The sequence below is a fragment of the Scaptodrosophila lebanonensis genome, unplaced genomic scaffold, assembly GCF_003285725.1.
Source record: "Scaptodrosophila lebanonensis strain 11010-0011.00,11010-0021.00 unplaced genomic scaffold, SlebRS2 tig00000024-arrow-pilon, whole genome shotgun sequence".
In the NCBI taxonomy this organism is placed as follows: Eukaryota; Metazoa; Arthropoda; class Insecta; order Diptera; family Drosophilidae; genus Scaptodrosophila; species Scaptodrosophila lebanonensis.
In genome coordinates, this window is record NW_022060538.1 from 10,246,185 (window position 1) to 10,264,274 (window position 18,090).

General features: G+C 35.3%; 1 protein-coding gene across 1 annotated transcript in view; it reads left to right on the forward strand.

Annotated features, from left to right (window-relative positions):
* The first annotated feature begins 1,702 nt into the window (after positions 1 to 1,702).
* LOC115621758 (tubulin beta chain) overlaps positions 1,703 to 18,090 on the forward strand; it is a 46,939-nt gene continuing 30,551 nt past the window's right edge. Inside the window, exon 1 of the mRNA XM_030515492.1 lies at positions 1,703 to 2,067. Coding sequence (XP_030371352.1) covers positions 2,011 to 2,067 — 57 coding nt within the window. The 5' untranslated portion in view covers positions 1,703 to 2,010. The remainder of the gene's footprint in view (positions 2,068 to 18,090) is intronic.

Below are 18,090 nucleotides of genomic sequence, written 5' to 3' on the forward strand. Positions count from 1 at the left end.
AATGCAGCTGGCATATCTACACAGCCACACATACATATGTATGCATGTATAGGCAAACAAGTCATCCAAACATTGTAGAATGTTCTGTGAAAAAATTCTCCACAACGCATAGCAGCACTCTATCACACAAACGCACACGCGAGAGCAACAGTCGCTCTAATCACTGGCGTGTTGTGTGAAAATCGCTCTCTGGCAGCGCGCCGCTCTGCGCTGTCAAGTGTGAAGAACGTGAGAGCATTGCCGGCTGAACGATAAGCTAGCGGCTAGTCAAAAAAAAAGAAGAAAAACAAGCAATAAAAGAGAAAACATGTGAGAAAAGAAAATAGACATCGTATTGACTACATCACCTGCTCCCCTTGCACCCGCAATTCTTCATGAAGGTGCGCCCAACATACTCTCAGCCGTGTCTGCACATTTTTCTCTCATTCGTTGCACACTTCGTTCCCCCTTTTCACAGACGAATAACAAGTTTCTCGCATTTTATCATTGCGGCTACAAATTTCCAACTACTATATTGTTTGTCGCTCGCATTGCGCTCTCAATTTGCACTCTCGCAGAGGGCATTACTATTATGGTTTTTCGTTTGCAACACGGAAAAAAAGAAGCGACAAAGTACTGTCTGCTATAAATATAGTATACATATATTGATTTTATTAACTTAAGCATATTAAGTATATTTTTTGTTTGTTTTTCTTTAAACAAATTTGGAATAATATAAAATATTTTTATGATAACATCAAAACCAAGAAATATCCAATCTTAAATTTTTATATTTATTTATTTAATAATATATTTTCACCAACGCGGCAACTCTAAAACTATCGAAGAGGTAGTCGTTGATTGCCGGACGAGCGCACAGGCGGGCATCACTATTTGGATTAAAGACGAATCCCTTACACTTGTAAGTATAGAGTATTAAAATTTACTTATAAGATAATAATAGATAATAGCTACAAAGTAGCTATACAAATAAAAAGTAGGTCTTTACAATACAAGAAAATATTGCTTTGCGTCTTTTTCTAAAAAGTTCCCGTACACAAAATGTGGAGTAGAGGAAGTTTTAAAAATTAACTGCCTGCCACATGCTGGTGATGGCACACCGAACGGCCTTCTGTTCTGACTGCATGTCTATCATAAGAGAGTTAAATTTTTCCCTGCAATTTTATGAGGCTGTGTTAATTCGTTAATTCGAGCATCTTGCCACGTTTGAATATGCACATACATATATGTATGTATGTGTGTTTGTTTGATCAAATTATTTATCTAAACTAGAGTTTATTTCGTCCACTGTCACATCCTAGGCACGTGGGATTTGATTAAATTATAAGAGTCTCTTTTATTTGCAACCCCCACGTGCTTCAAAAACACAAACTCAGCCTCCGCAAACAATAGATCATGTATGTATGTATGTATGTTTATGTACCTATTCTGATGATAAATATTCACCCTTAAAATATGTATGTATGCATGGATATTTCTTAGGGCATGTGATCTTCGTAGCAGTGAGAGAGACGCATTTACACTCTGATTTACGCTCTCGCCCGTGTGAAAAGCAAATGCCAAAGCGCAACTAATGCTGACGCTGCTGCCTCCTGCCCATCCCCCCTCTGGCAGCATTTATACCCGCGCTGACTGCGACGTTTTGTGGCCGCCGGCATCGGTTGGGCAAGTGAGGCATTCAGTATACGTTTAGTTTTCAACGAGAACGCGCGCCACGATCGCTCCTGAATCAGCTGTAGAAAATTGTGCCAAGTTTCTTGTCACTATACCCGGTCGGTCATCCGCGCGAGACGTGCGGTTTACAATTTAAGTGTGTGCTTGTGTGTGTGTGATTTTGTGCCTACACTATCAATTTAAGTAGTGCGTGCTTGTCATCAATCTAGCTAAGCTCAAAGCTTGACCTTCGTCAACAACTACATATACGTACATACATACATAACCACTAGTACGACAAAGTACACCCCTAATTTCTTGGTTTGTAAAAAGTAAGAAAACAAAAGGCTCAACAATATGCGCGAAATTGTGCACCTGCAGGCGGGCCAATGCGGCAATCAAATCGGTTCAAAGGTGCGTATAATTAATATTCAATTAGCAGCTTCGCTCTCCCCCCATCAAGTTGGACATGCTTGGCAGCAACACTGCGTTACGTTTTTAACCTCAAATGTTTAATTATAAAACACCATGAAAAATAAAACATTCTTTGCGCGCGCTCTCATTTTGTACTCTTTTCGTATCTTCCTCTCACATACACATTCTTTCTCACGCTCTCTCTTTCTCTCGCTCTTCCTCTCTCTCGCTGCTAGTTTTCGCGGCTGTTGCATTTCTTGCTTTCGCCGGCCTTTCAAAAGGAAAATAAATTGTGTTAACATCTGAAAATAAACAGCAACAGTAACAACAACATTAACAATAATATTAACAATAACAAACCAACAGGCAGCTGGCTCTAGGGTTTTGTTGGAACTATAAAACTGCAAAACATGCACTAAATTTGGAGTGACGTAAACATGTTGCTTTTTTAACGAATTGCCAACGCAAGTGCTCGTATTTTAAATTAAAAGCTTGTGCGTTTATCTTATCTCGCATATCATATCAGGCGGCACACATTTCACATTTTACTCGTAGTCTTGTGCTGTCATTTAACGAAGCACAGTGTAAACTATTTATGTATTATGAAATCGAGCATAAAATACTTACGCATGTGTATATATACATACATAAATATAACAATAAACCAAAACCTTATTGAATTGATCGATATTTTAATTAATTACTGATATTTCCATAAGAATATGTATAAGTATTCCTGCAACGTAATTTATTTACTAAGAAAAGCCCATTTAAAAGTGGGCAAGAAAAATAGAATAACACTGGAGTATGTACATACATACATACTATATACACATATGTCAACTAATAATATGCCCGAAAGTTATCGCAAAGGAAAACGGAACTCCCAATACTAGTTTGGCCATAGTTCGTGTTTCGTCTTCGCCAGAACTGTATGAGCCAGCTCTCAACAGATGCTCGACAAAATAAAATACAAATTAAAATCACTTGAAGGAATACCCCTATTGCATGTAAAGTAAACTGTACCTGTAACATCGTAGATTCGTGGATTTGATCGATATTTACTTTAAATCGATAATATTTGATCAGTGGCATTTATATGTTCTATCTGATAGAGCAAATTACTTCTTCATTTTTTTCGTGTAAAACCTTGTAGAATATTTGTGATGATAAAAAACATAAAAGAAAACTTTGCAGTTCTTTCAGTATTCGTTTCTTACGAAAATAGACACGAAACGTCTTGACACACATCTCTGAGCCATTGTAAACTTGTCAGCTTTTCATTCACCAAATTTTAGTGTCAGCTGCGATCGGCAGTCATTCCAAAAAAAAAAAACACTCCATATTAATGTTAGAGGTCATGTAACAAAAAAAAAAAAACCAGGTGGCAAAAGCTACTGAGAGCACAAAATCCAAAACCACTTGCTTCACTCGAAATCCGCATATGGACTTCCAGCAATGATATTAGTAGTACAGTGAGATAATAAGGTGGCGCAACGAATTGTAAAGCTTTTCGCCTGTACTACGCATATGTATAGTATAAGTCGAGATCTGTATGCACCATCGAGGGCTGAATTTTATATTTTAAAAAATTGTATGAAATTTGATTGGGATTAAATTGTAGATAGGCTTTGTTCCCTGCTTACAATGATGGTTAATTATCAATTGCAAAAATGTGCGCTCAACTATTGACGTTTGATTTTTGTAGCATACGCCTCTGAATAATGGAGCTCCTGATTATTTCTTCATCTTGGTATGCAATCGGAAGCATCACGATAACGCGATAAGTGTAAATTATTGACCTATACGTTTTGCATTTGTGTATGTAACTAAAACAAAATACACCTGATCGATCTTAAAGAGCGCTCAAAGGGGAGGAATTAAAACAAACACAGAGCCAAATCTATTTAAACAGATTTTGTTTTCCACAAACACACTTAGTAATGCGCAGTTGTGGTACAAACACAGGTACATGTACTAAATATGTAATAAATAAATTTAGACTTTAACTGTGAATACTATACGTGGAGTAAATGTTTTTGGATTGCACAGGCTCAATCTTTTTTGTCAATAACTACAGTTTTTAATATTAATATAACAATGAATATATTTAATTTGACTTTTTTAACAAAACGTTCTTGAAAAATGGAACCGCAAAAGTACAAATTGTTTTTTAAGTCAATAGAATGCCACGCCTCCTGCTGTGTGTTACATACATTTGCACAAAACCACTATACTCTTTTACCCTTTGGGTACAAGGTTTAATAATAATAATAATTCAAAGCAATTAAGTCCAGATTCTAGTTAGCCACTTCCCCGTGCGTGCAGTTTCCGTTTTTGCTATTTCTGTTTACTGTATGTACTACATATACATACATATTTACAAGTACATATATTAAGCAATCAACATTAGCTTTCTCTTAACAACAGAATATCACTCTTTCGAGTTTTCTTCTTTCTTTCTTGCACATTTACAAGTATGAAGTCTGATGTTCTCTTTTTAGATTTAACATACTAATGTTTATTTCCACAGTACGAGTTCATTAAACTATTTTATTTTAATATGTAATTCGTTACTTTATGTATTAAAATAAATAGCTCACTGTCGTAGTCGCATTTCCATTAGCAACTCTTCTTTTTCTAATAAATATATAAGTAATATCAAATTTTTTAATTATGTACATACGGCAGTGAATATCGGCCTTACAGTGAATAAATATTCTTTATACAGACATTAAACGTATTGTTCATGTTTCCCCCTGTAACTGCTCTCAAACGGCAACGACTTACATTGCTTATGCCCTTCCTCACTTGACTAAATTTACAGCAATGCATCAGCTTACTTTCAACACTATACGTATTACCTTCCTGCGTATGAGCTCAGACAAACCTTTGTATGCTAACCACACAAGTTCATGGAAAAAAGTTGTCAAACCGAGTTACAAAGTAAAGTTATTTAAAAAAGCAACTTTAAAATGGGAACAAATTACAAATGTACATGAGAGATAATTAAAGTACAATGCCGCCGCTCATTCTTTCTAAGTATTTGTATCTGTGTCTACCGATATTGTATCTGTTTCTTTGATACACTAACATATCATTCTACCGCGTTTCTTTGAGCTCTTGATAATGTCTTGACACTGCCGACAGCATGGCAATAAAACCGATGACTCTTTTTGTTGACTTACAATCATTTTTCTGTGTAGAGTGTAAATAATGATGAGGTAATGCTGTCAAGCCTATCGCTATTATTTCAGGCCCATTTATTCAGCTCCGATTAGCACAATCGTTTACATAACATTGAGCATAAGTGCAAGTTAATAAATCGTTCATATACATATGCATATCATATCAGCAAAAGGCAAAACTAAAAATAAATATTACCTACATACATTTATATTTGTTTGGGCAATTTGTTATAAAGCTGCCTATGCCAACCTGATTTATGTATTGATAACTCCTAAGTATAATGAATGAAGCTCATAAATAAACGAGGTGTGCACTCAAAGTTTCTAGAGCGGCGAAAAGTACAATTTATAATTAAAATATTTTAATTGATGCATAATCATGTTTAACAAATGTTATTCTTAAATCAGAACAAATTTAGAACATTTCGTGGAAAAATATAGTTGTTCTCAGAATTTTGTAGCATTGGGTTACACATGCAAATAATTTGCAAACAAATTTGTAATATTTTACAATTAGTCTCAAAGTACTATGTTGTGGCAAATAATTTCTCGTAAGTAGTGAAGTCCTTTTAGTACTAATTCAAAAAAGAATTTTTTTGTAACACTCAACTGATTTGGTTGCCAATTATTTGCCTGTAGCTTTATGGTCCTATCGCCAGTTCCTGTAGACAATATGTAGAAGTCATCAAAACCGACAATGTGGTTGAAAAGATATAACTATTTAAACTTTTGAGAATCGTTGAACCTATTCAGTTGAGCAAGAGTGCAAGAGTTTAGATTGAACTGGTCGCAGACCTCTTTCCATCCGACCGGGGCACATTATTATAAAATTAAATTAAAAAACTGATATTCTTAAAATCCATTTTTAGTTTAGATTAGAACCATAAAGGTTTTCTAATATTCTCTATTTCCTCCGTGGTTTAACAATGCAATTTTAATAGTGGTGGCAAGTGCTCTCATCTTTTTGCCATTTACTTATTCTCCTTCCTATCAAATAAATTGTTAGGAAAAAAGACTTAAGAAGTAACTTTACTTTATCAACAGATCCCACAAATTCCCTGACCTTTTATACTAACTCACAGGAGCTCGTATAATTCAGATTGAAAAGTTTTATATTGTGTGCGGTATTATTTGAATCCGACGCATGTTTGCAGTCAATTTAGAGCCGAGATATGAAAACATTGTTAATGAGCAAGAGAAACAGAAAAGCGACATAACGCCCATTCTAAGCTAATTTACCGCATTAGCATTAACTCGCACAATTTGCTGCAGCATGAAAGTACAACCACAACAACCACAACAACAACCACAACAGCAACACCAACAATAGGGGCCAAAACACATGAAAAAACAAGCGAAGCTGATGGCATCTGTGTCGTTGACGTTTGACACAAATTTCGTTTCATTTTCCGTTTGGCTCGTGTTTTATTTTGTTTTCTTTTCCACATTTCCCAGCGCTGTTTTCACCACACATTAGCTCAGCTCCATGATGATGCCTGCATTTTCTCTTCTTTTACACGCTTTTCTACTTAATTTTTATGCAAACCCAAGCCAGTTTTTTCTTTTATTAATCATGTTGTTGTGGGTGCGCATTTTGCCTTAATTAGTCGTCGCCAAAATTGATATAGCGCGGCCCATCATGCTTTATGGGTCGTTTGAATATTCTGCCCCACATAGCATAAATTTGGCTCCTTTTGTGAACAACTATTGTGTCTGGTCCTTTGTGAAAATATGTTCAGGAACAAACTACTCATATAATATATGCGCTTTGCTATTCATACAATTTGACAAAGTTGCGGCTTAAACAAAACATAAATAATATAAAAAAGATTTAACATATTTTGTTGCAACAAAGCGCTTGCCCGTCATATTTATTTTTTGTTGTTTTATATCGGTTGTTCTTAAATTGAATGTCCTTTTTTGATTAATTGGCTGTCGGTATGAATTATTATTTGTAGTTTTTATTTGAATAAATTATAAATATGACAAAATGGCGCAGAAACAAAAAAAGGTGCAATGAATAGTTAAATTCATGCTGAAGAGCTTTAATGGCATTTTTTCATAACTAATTGCTGCTCTGATAAAGATAAAAGTGCTTGATTCGTTCATTCAAATATTTCGCTCATTTTTTAAGCTTTTAATTATGGTTAATATGAGCCCTTAATTGGTTAGTTAAGGCCAGGGGCATAAATCTGAACACAGTTTTTACATTCATTTAATAATAAAAAATTCATTTAATCAGTTAATAAGATCATCACATCCCCAGTTTTTCTTAATTCATTAGATATCTACAGGGATTCGTTATTAATTATATTGTTTATTCATTTTTTTTCTGTGCTTTAAAGATAATGTACTCCACCACATGTTTCCAATTGCTCTCCCCCTGTCCCTCCGGTTCTTTGTTGAATAAACTTTTCCACCAAAAAATAACTTATACCATTTACTATTTATTTATGCTTTATTCCCTTTTATCATATGCTATTCATGCTACTCAACCTCTCCTATGATACTCAGCATCTAACTAATTCTCGGCTTAATTCATGATTGTGACTATAATTCTTGTATATAAACAAGAGAGAACGCTACAGTCGAGCAAGCCCGACAGTGTAATACCCTGTACCCAGGTAAACTTCCGTCACTGAGTTATATGCGCCCATAGCAGCAGCAAAAAGAGGAAGAAGAAGAGCGAACTTGTTGCTGCAGTTTGGGGAGGTTGTACTGGCGAGAATTTGTTTCGCTAATAACTTTTCTTAGAATTGACCGAATTGACCTTAGAATTGAATTGAATTGAATTGAAATTTTAAACAACAGTAGACAATTATATATAAATTATGTGTGCAGAGTTTGGTTTAGGTAGCATTTGAAATGTGCACGCTATTGGCGAAATTCTGTAGCGGGGGAAGGGGGGAAAAATTCCAAAAAATAAAATAAACTCGTCCTTTCTCGGACCTAGGAGAATCTGGATGCCAACGTTGGTTATTCTAGCTTTTATAGTTTCTGAGATCCTCGGGTTCATCCAGACGGACAGACGGACGGACGGACGGACATGTCTAGATCGATTTCTCTCGTCATGCTGATTCAGAATATCTATACTTTATGGGGTCGGAGATGCTTCCTTCTGCATGTTACATACTTTGCACAAACCTAATATAGCCTTTTTACCCTACGGGTACAGGGTATAAAAAATAAGACTTAGAGATAAGACTCATTGCATTAAATTGACATTTTAGCAGAAAGAGTGTAATGAATCACGATCACCATAGAAACTGCAACTTAACTCATAAACCACACAGTTCTCCCCCACAATATGTATGCTTTAATTATACTCTGTACATGAAATGTACAAGAGTATATTAGGTTTGCGGGAGCTGAAAAATGTAACAGGCAGAAGGAGGCGTGGCAGACCCCACAAAGTATATATATTCTTGATCAGCATGACGAGACGAGTCGATCTAGCCCTGTCTGTCTGTCTGTCCGTCTGTCCGTCTGTCCGTCTGTCCGTCTGTCCGTCCGTATGAACACCTGGATCTCAGAGACTATAAGAGATAGAGACACCAAATTTTGCACGAAGATGCGTTATGTGTGTATTCTATACGAGTTTGTTTTATTTTTTTGATTTTCCCCCCCACTTCCCCCCTATGGGGGTTTTCCCGATTTTCCATTCGTATAATCGCCTATATCTCGGAGACTATAAGACCTAGGAACACCAAATTTTAGTCCCAGATGCCTTATGTGAATACGCAGAAAATGTATATTTTGGAATTCCCCTCCCTCCCCCCTCTACCCCGCAAATCGTAACTCCCGTAATTCTTGGAATTTCGAACTAAAATTTTGGAAATACCCCCAGTTAGTTATTATATGTCCGTATGCCAAATTTCATTATGATAGACCGATTTAACAAGAAGTTATAGCCATAAATATATTTGCTGATGCAGCGCTGCTGCAGCGCTGCTCAAGCGCTGCCCGCGGCTGTTGTTGATGTTGCTGTTTGGTTGACTGCGAAAATGCTTACACAGACACGAATTAATGCGCATAGGCATACATACACTCACACAGACGCAATTGCTATGTAAATGTGCAATTATACACCCTTTACGTGAGTTCGAATACCGAGAGAGGTAAAATCGATCAAATTTTTTTTTTTATTTTCTTAATTTTTTTTATTTTCTATAATTATTGTAAACATATGTACAGAGTATTTCAAAGTCGGGACACCCGACTTTAGCTTTTTTACTTGTTTGATTTAATTTTTCCTGTTGGCCGTTTGTTAAGAGTAATAATACATATATACATATAAGATATCTACTTGTTTACGTACATACTGAACTAACTATTAATTAAATATGTAAAGCATTCTTTGTTGTTGACTTGATTTGTGCTTCATAACAACAAGAATTCATAATTTTCTGTGAACTTTGATCGACGTTGTAATTGTGATATAAATGCTTTAAAAATACTAACTATAACATGCTATGGTAATATTGACAATGATTTGAGCGATGTGATAACTATGTAAACGGCGTATAAAGCATGATTGGCCCACTACTGGTAAAATCAAAACATATAGATATAATCTCTATATACTTACATTAATATATACCAACATTATATGTAACCAATCCAATACATCCTTGTTTTCAATAACGCCGGCGCAAAGGAGGGACTTCCGACTGCCAGCTGCGTCGTTTAAATTGATAAACATATAAGCGTGGCACGGATGGCATGATTGCATGCCTGCCTGTCTTTGTTCTGCAGACTGGTGCACAATTTTTCATTATTTACATAAACCTAATTTTACCTAAATCATTTTGCAACAATAACAGAGAAAATCTATTTACAACGCGGCGTCTTACCCTTAATTCAAGCGCCGCCCAAAAGCAACGACGATACGAAAATTGCAATGGGAGGAAATGTGTAGCCAAAATTTATAGACGATGCAGCGTCATGTTTCAAAGGAGAAGCAGGAGAAGAAAAACTTAAAAAATAGAAGTAGAATAAGCGTTGCCCGGACTTGAACGCCAAAGCCAACGTTGGCCAGAGCGCATGCAAATGCCTGTCTATATGCATTTCTATTATATATACGAGTACATATGTACATATATACATATGCATGTGGGTACGTGTGTGTTTGCTTTGGCTATAAAGCGAAGCTCGTTGCCTGCCTCGAGCTACATTTATTTAGATTATAATGCCGGGGCATCATCGCAGCACCAAAATAATGCACAAAATTGAATTATCGATAACGTCGTCTGTTGTCTGTCGTCTGTTGGCTGTGGCGCTCAACTAGCAATAATTTCTTTATGGTTACACGATACATGGCGCATATTCATGACAGGCACTTGGATGGCTGCATGACAGCGTCCGCTTCTATGTCTCTGTGTGTATGTGTGTGTGTGTGTGTTTATTGGCATAGTTATATGCCCTTAGCATGTCATAGGTAATGCGCCTGGCCTGGCCTGGCAACTATGCAAATGTAATTTGGCTTTGGTGTGTGTTTTGTTGTGGCTTTCTATGCATTTCAAAAGCGCGCTATCGTGCACAAGCAGTAATTGATAATCAAGTTGACATAATCATTTTGACAGCTAAGCAAACAAGGAAACTATACTAACGGGGCATTAAAACACTTTAACTGAAATGTTCAAAAGCCAATTCGTGAATTATTTAAAACATTTTCGTATATCAAGAAAAAAGTCTGTTTTTTGTAAAATTAATGAATAGAAGTAAATGTATAATTTCTATTAATGGTGCCAGTAATTACAGTAGTAGAAGAGGAAATAAGACTATTGCACTAGTAGAATTGTAAAAATAAATGTCGAATTAGTGTAGTCAAATTATAGAGCTAGTTGTAGATGTATAGTATAAGTTGTGGTAGTGTGTGTGTTGTAATAGTATTAGGACTAAGAGTATTAGTATTTAAATATATTGAAAGAAAGCACTGAAAACCACAGCTTCAAGTGTAACTAGTGGTACAAACAAGAACAAGATGTATCACTTTTAGTAGTGCGCAAGGATAAGTTTTAGTAACCTTCCTAAACAGAGCTCCCATGTGTTAAAAAAATTGTGGAAAACAAATGCATCGGTTATTTTTTCTCGTGCTAGAAACAAACTGAAAGTCATGAGCAAATTGCTCAAACAACGATCTAGAGCGAGATCAGGTAAACAGCTGCCAGAGTTGCCACTACAATATTTATAACTTAATTGTTTGTAATGTGATATCTAATATCTAAAAGGCCTCAACTCTATGTGCTGTTTTTGTGCAATTTGGAAGAGCTTCTCATCTTCCGAATAGTTGAAGAATAAACATCAGTACAAATGACATGTTAAAGACAGAACTATAACAATCGGACTGAATTATGAAAATGTAAGTGTGAGGCACTCCCATAATGTATTGATAACTAAAAAAGAAAATTTATTCAGTACGTGTTAAACATGACTTTGCTCCTGATATATATATATATATATATATATATATATATATATATATATATATATATATATATATATATATATATATATATATATATATATATATATATATATATATATATATATGTATAGTAGGAGTATTTGCTATTATTTTACACCATATGAAGCCCCTATAGGGCATACACATGTGCATGAATATATTTATATATGTTTGAAAAAGTCTCTTCGAAACAATTACCTTAACATGCAGAAACAACAAAATCGAAATAGCATTTTTTTGCGAAACATTTTTCAATTTACATAAAAATGTGTTTATGCATACTAAATAAGGCACACACAAAGGACACTCACTTATGCAGACATTTACTCACACACACAAGCATGTCCCCGTTTGTCCATGCAACCAGTGTTGGCAAATGTAAAACGGGGCCCAACACCTACAGCCAGAGCAGATGGCCAGCGCTTCGTTGCACAAACTGATTATGAATACAAAAAATGAAACATTTTTATATTTTCCACATAGATGGAATACAAAAATTACTTATTTATGCATTTTCTTTGCGCTTCGTTACACTTTGCGCTTTGAGGTGCGAAAAAAGAAAGAATAAAGATAGTAGATCATAAATATTAGAAAAATAATTGGGAATCGTATATGCAAAAAGCATGAAAATAGGGAAACGGTCCAAGCGGTGCCACAAGGGCAACGCAAACAAGGAACAACAACAACAAGAATTGCTGGTCCATATCAATTTGCGCAAATATTTGCACATTCGCCTTGCCAAAGTGCTGCGCTGCTCTTGCGGCTGTGCATAAGCCGCTTGCAAGGACTGAGCCGAACAACAAGCGCCGGTCGGTTGACCAATACCCCAGCAACCGGACTGGTCGACTGGACAAATGACTATGACTCTATATGTGTGTGTGAGCGCTGGAGTACGCCACCTTTTTGTTTATTTATTTATTTAACACTTTTAAAAAGCATTCCGCATTTGCTCATTAATTTCTCATGTTGCTCTTAATGCTGGCAGAGAGCACAAATGTGTTGCATACTTTTGAGAGCGTGTTGTAATTCCACACTGCGTGATAAAGGGATGGGCGCGTGAGCGAACCTTTTGTCATGAACATATTTCATACTAATGTCTTCCAGTAAATAAATATTCTATTCAAGAAAGAAAAATAGAATTGACAATTGATATGCCTGCCTTTCTGATGCTCAATAACTTATATCAAATTATAAAACTGTATCAAATTGGTGTTTGTCTTCGACGACAGTTCAGTACCGCTTACAAGTTTTTACCGCTATAAAAAATTACATTGTTCGGAACTATATCGATTGATGAGCCAGAACACCGATGGCAATGGATATCCGTTAAAAAATTAAAATGTCCTGCCATGAGCAATTAAGTATTTTAATAATTAAAGGCGTATTTCCGATTAGCAAACTCTCCTAGTACGCCCACACATTATTGCTGTATTTATCGACCGCAGCTCATGCCCATCTCTATTGCTCAGACCCGCCCCTCCTGATCCCTCTCCGATGCCACGCATAGCACATGTTTTATTGTTATTTTTGCAATTGTGCTTTTGCATTTTCAATTACTTTGGAAATTTTATATTATTGAAATTGTGCGCCGCAAATTGTAATTATTTCGGTTTAATTTTTTTCACACAAACACCATCACACACGCAGGCTCAGCCAAGCTGCTGCGCAATGAAATATGTTACGCTTTTGTAATCTGGTATTTACAAAATTAATAAAACAATGAAGCAGCTGCCTGTGCGTACAGCGTACACAGTGGAGGATGAAAAAATAAAAAAAACACATTCAGCAAATTACAATAAATAAAAATACATTTAAATTGCAAAGTCGCTGCATATACGCGTATATGTTGCAGCTTAATATGCTCGTAATGCACAAAATTTTAATGTGCTGTTTATTCATGCAACCCGCAACTGCCCCTTTGCTTCAGGCCACATGCACTTTGTAAATTATTTATGCAATTGGATTTGCAATTACAAATTTGATCGCTTTTTCTTTTACGGCAGCGCCGATAAGCATGCTACAGCATGCACTTGCACACACACACATATGCACTTTTGTGTATGCGCATGTATTGAAAATTTGCGGCATTCGCCTCAACTGTTCTACATGCTGTGCACATAAATTTTCATGCACGATAATAATGACAAATATTAACCACAAATTGCCAGAAAATTTATTGCAAAACGAAACATAATTATAAACAAAAACAAAAAATATACGAGTACATACCATATTACCGCAATTGAAACCCGTAAATGGAGTGTGCAAAAAATAACAATAATAATACAAGTGATGGTGATGATAAAAATTTCGGTTTGGTTTCGGCTCTTGCACACACGCACACACTCCCACACTCACAAATGAATTGTGCAACATAACACTGAAATGCCATTTTAAATACAAACAAAAGCGTGAAAAGAAGACCCGAAATGCAAGCCAAATACGCCAAACCTCATTAAAAACCAATGCGGTCAAAATATTTATCATGCATTTATGTCCGCTGCTGTGTTTGTGCAAACATATGCCATGGCATGTGCAACGACGCGTATGCTTAATGTCCTTGAAACATTAGTGTTTGTGTCGATAATTTATTGCAGGTACAAAGCTTCGGCCAAAGAAATGCGAAACCAAACCATATTTGTTTAATTACTTCATACAATGGAATTTCCCGATACGTGTATAATTGCAGTTTTTTGAATTATGCGAATAAAACTTATATTTCAAATTAGATAAATAAATTAATGTTATTTATAACCATTCAACGATTTTTGTTCAAGCACCAAAACAAATTATGGTAAATGAGATTTGAATTCCCTGTGGTCGCTTATCATACGATTATGCAACGCATCAGGAAAAAAGGGACTATGACTAATAATAATTGGAAAAAATATTAAATTGTTTGCTTCCTATTATTCCATTATATGGTCTCGCTACTATGATTGTCTCTTAGCTGCTTAAAATTATTTTCTAAAATATAATATTACTCGTCCTTGACTTATGTTGACTTGGTTCCCATAAATGCACCTAACGAACACAGATGGCCACAAATTTCCACATTTTAGACACCTTTAATATGCAGTTCAAACTATATATTTACCATAACATATTAGCTTCTTAATTTTGTGTTTATACCTTTAAACAATTAAATTAAATTTGTGTTCTATTTTGTCAACTCATATAAAAGAGTTTTACTAAAACTATGTGAATAATTTATTCACGCACGCCCAAGTGTTTTGTTTGCTTTGCTTTTTGACGCGAAATTCAAAACTTTTATATGTCGTGCTTCAATATTCCATTCCAATTCCCTCATGCCTACCTTAAAAGCAATTACCAACTTCGGAAAATATCAAAGCAAATAGCAATATTATTTTCTATGTATGCATGATACGCATTTGTTAAATGATAATCAAATCCATCGCAATCAAAGGACCCAATGTAAATAGAAAATTCATGTAAATTGACGAAGGCACTGAAGTCTGAATATTAATAAAACCAGCACCTACATACCATGTATACATAGCAATTAAATGGTAAATTCATATAGAACTATATATAGTATACATATACATATATTGCAAGTTGCAATTTACATGAAAATATTCAGCATTTACTTGGCATTTCATTTCGTTTTTATTTAGCAAACAGACTTAATTGGATTTTTCATATATATTACTTACCATTTCGCCTATAAGCAAAAATAAAAATGAACAACGCACAAACACGTACGCACACACACACACACACACAGTAACAAACAAATTTGCAGGCAGCGAACAAGCTATTGACATTCGGGTAATAAAATTAATTTAAATGTCGTAGTATAAAAATGTGAATAGGATATTGCAGTGAAATTGCAAAAAGTTTTATCAGTGGCAACAGCGAAATCGCCTTTGATTAATGCTTCCAATGAGCTTAACACCATTTTTTTCAACAAATTTAATGCCAATGATGCAATGACATTTAAAGTCGTCGTATGCGCCCATTTTAATTTTTTTTCTCACTGCAACCGAGCCACATAAAAAATGTTGTATAAATAGCATAGACCCATGATTCATGAGACTCACACCTAATAGAGTCCATAGAGTGGATCTAAAAAAAACAGCAAAATACATTTGTTGCATGAAAATACTAAAACATGACATAAACAAAACCACCATGGCAGGGGCATAAAAAATATTTGTACAAAAAACATGTTTATGATAAATGAGCATGCAAGTGCCGAGCGAACACGTTGACAAAACTGAAACGTTTTAATGCTATAAATTTCCAAACATTTTCGCAGAAAATAATGCGCAAAATATTAGTGGACCCTTGAATGTTGAGGGCTTTAAAGGACTTTCTTGTGAATACAGCTCCTTAAGATTCCTATTTTTGTGGGTTTTGATCAATAAATGTTTTTTGTTTTCCCAGAGAGGCGTCTACAATACAAATCGACTGCTCAAGGCAGAAGTTTTTAAGTTGTTGTTAGGGGGTTCCTCATTCGTTATCGTTGATGTGATATAGCTGTGTAAATATTTAGAATATTGTTCCTAGTCAAACAGATACTATATTCTGTGTTTCGCATATTTTCAATTTCCATGCCTTCTTTGGAAAAATTAAATATTTTTTTAAATTGTTGCTTTGTTTAAGATGTGTGCTAATAGGAAATGTATTACATTAGTTCAGGTGCCTTGAGTAGTGGAATCTTACAAATTACAAGATTAAATGTGGCTTAAAATTTAAAGTTATTCTGAAGACCATAGTTTACCCGGAATGGAAGATCAAGGGGGTGGAGTCTTTTAAGACGTCTGTGATGCTCGCTGTTATCGAGGCGATTTATGACATGAACCGCTGGACGTGCTGATCCGCAATCCGTTGAATAGTCTAGCAAACTATTGCCAAGGCCAGGTCTCTGTTTTTGCAAGTGTTACGCATTCAAATGAAATAGTAACATTTTATTTTAGACCAAAGTATCTTAATTTGTTTATTTAACTTATCAACTTATACAATTTATTTACCTACAAATTACCTTAATTATTATTTTTTCGTAGTTATAGGTCTGTAACACAATAAGTTGAATCATTGAATGCCATTATCCATTTATCATTCCAAAAAAAAAATGCACGAATATACCGATGAATGGTAGAACACTTTGATTCGTCTTTGTTGTAAAGGCCGTTTTTATAGCCTGTACCCAAAGGGTGAAAGGCTATACTAGTTTTGTGCGCATGTATGTAACACACAGAAGGAGGCGTGGCAGACCCCACAAAGTATATATATTCTTGATCAGGATGAGAAGACGAGTCGATATAGCCATGTCCGTCTGTCCGTCTGTCTGTATGAGCGCAAGGATCTCAGTAAGTACAAGAGCTAGGATAACCAAAATTGGTATCAAGGTTCCTATAAGCCCTAGGCAGAACGAGTTTGTTTATTTTTTCTGATACACCCCCCCACTCCCCCGCAATTCGTATTTTTTCTTATAACTTCCGTAATTCTCGGAATTTAAAAATCAATTTTGGTAGGTACATCCAGTTAGTACTAATGTGTCCGTGTGCCAAATTTCATCATGATAGGTCAATTCTGAAGAAAGTTATAGCCATAAGTAAAATCGCTGCTCATGCGCTGCCTGCAGCTCTGTCGGCAGCGCTGCCCGCAGCTGTTGTTGTTGTTGCTGCTTTTGTTCAACTTTGTGCTGCATACATACACGCATATGAACACGCATAGGTACGTGATGTAAATGTATGCTGTTTAAACTGAACATAAACATGTATTCTAATTTAATTAAATTAATTATTTTAATTAATTAATTCATTCATTTTTTTAATAATTTAATTTTTTTTTAATTTTTTTTTTTTTTTAATTTTTCCTTTTTGTGGAGAGTACAGGCTATTTTACTGTCGGGCTTGCTCAACTGTAGCGTTCTATCTTGTTTCTTTATTTGAATTGCAAGATCAGCCGTAAAAGTATATATTCGTTCCAAACAAAAGCAATGTTGTGACTGGTAATACGGTACTAAATATAGTCCCTCCATTTAACCATTAATAATAAAATGCATTAATTGCTTAAAAAGAAAGCTGTTGCATTTCGATTTCGAGTTACAATTAACCACAATTTACCGCCAACTTTAATAACGTTATGGAGTCGTTTAGTTCACTGTTTTTATTTTTCATTTCGTATACACAAAAGCCCATGCATAGAATTTGCTCAGCGCCCCATTGTCAACAATAGAAACAATAACAGCAACAACAACAATTACAAGAACATAGCAGCAGCAACGGTGCAAAAACAATGCGAAGCAATTTCAAACTTCGCTGAAGCTCATATGCGGCAAGCCAAAGTTTTGTGGTTGGGGTTGCCACTTGGCGTTTAACGCCACATGGGCCAGGCAAC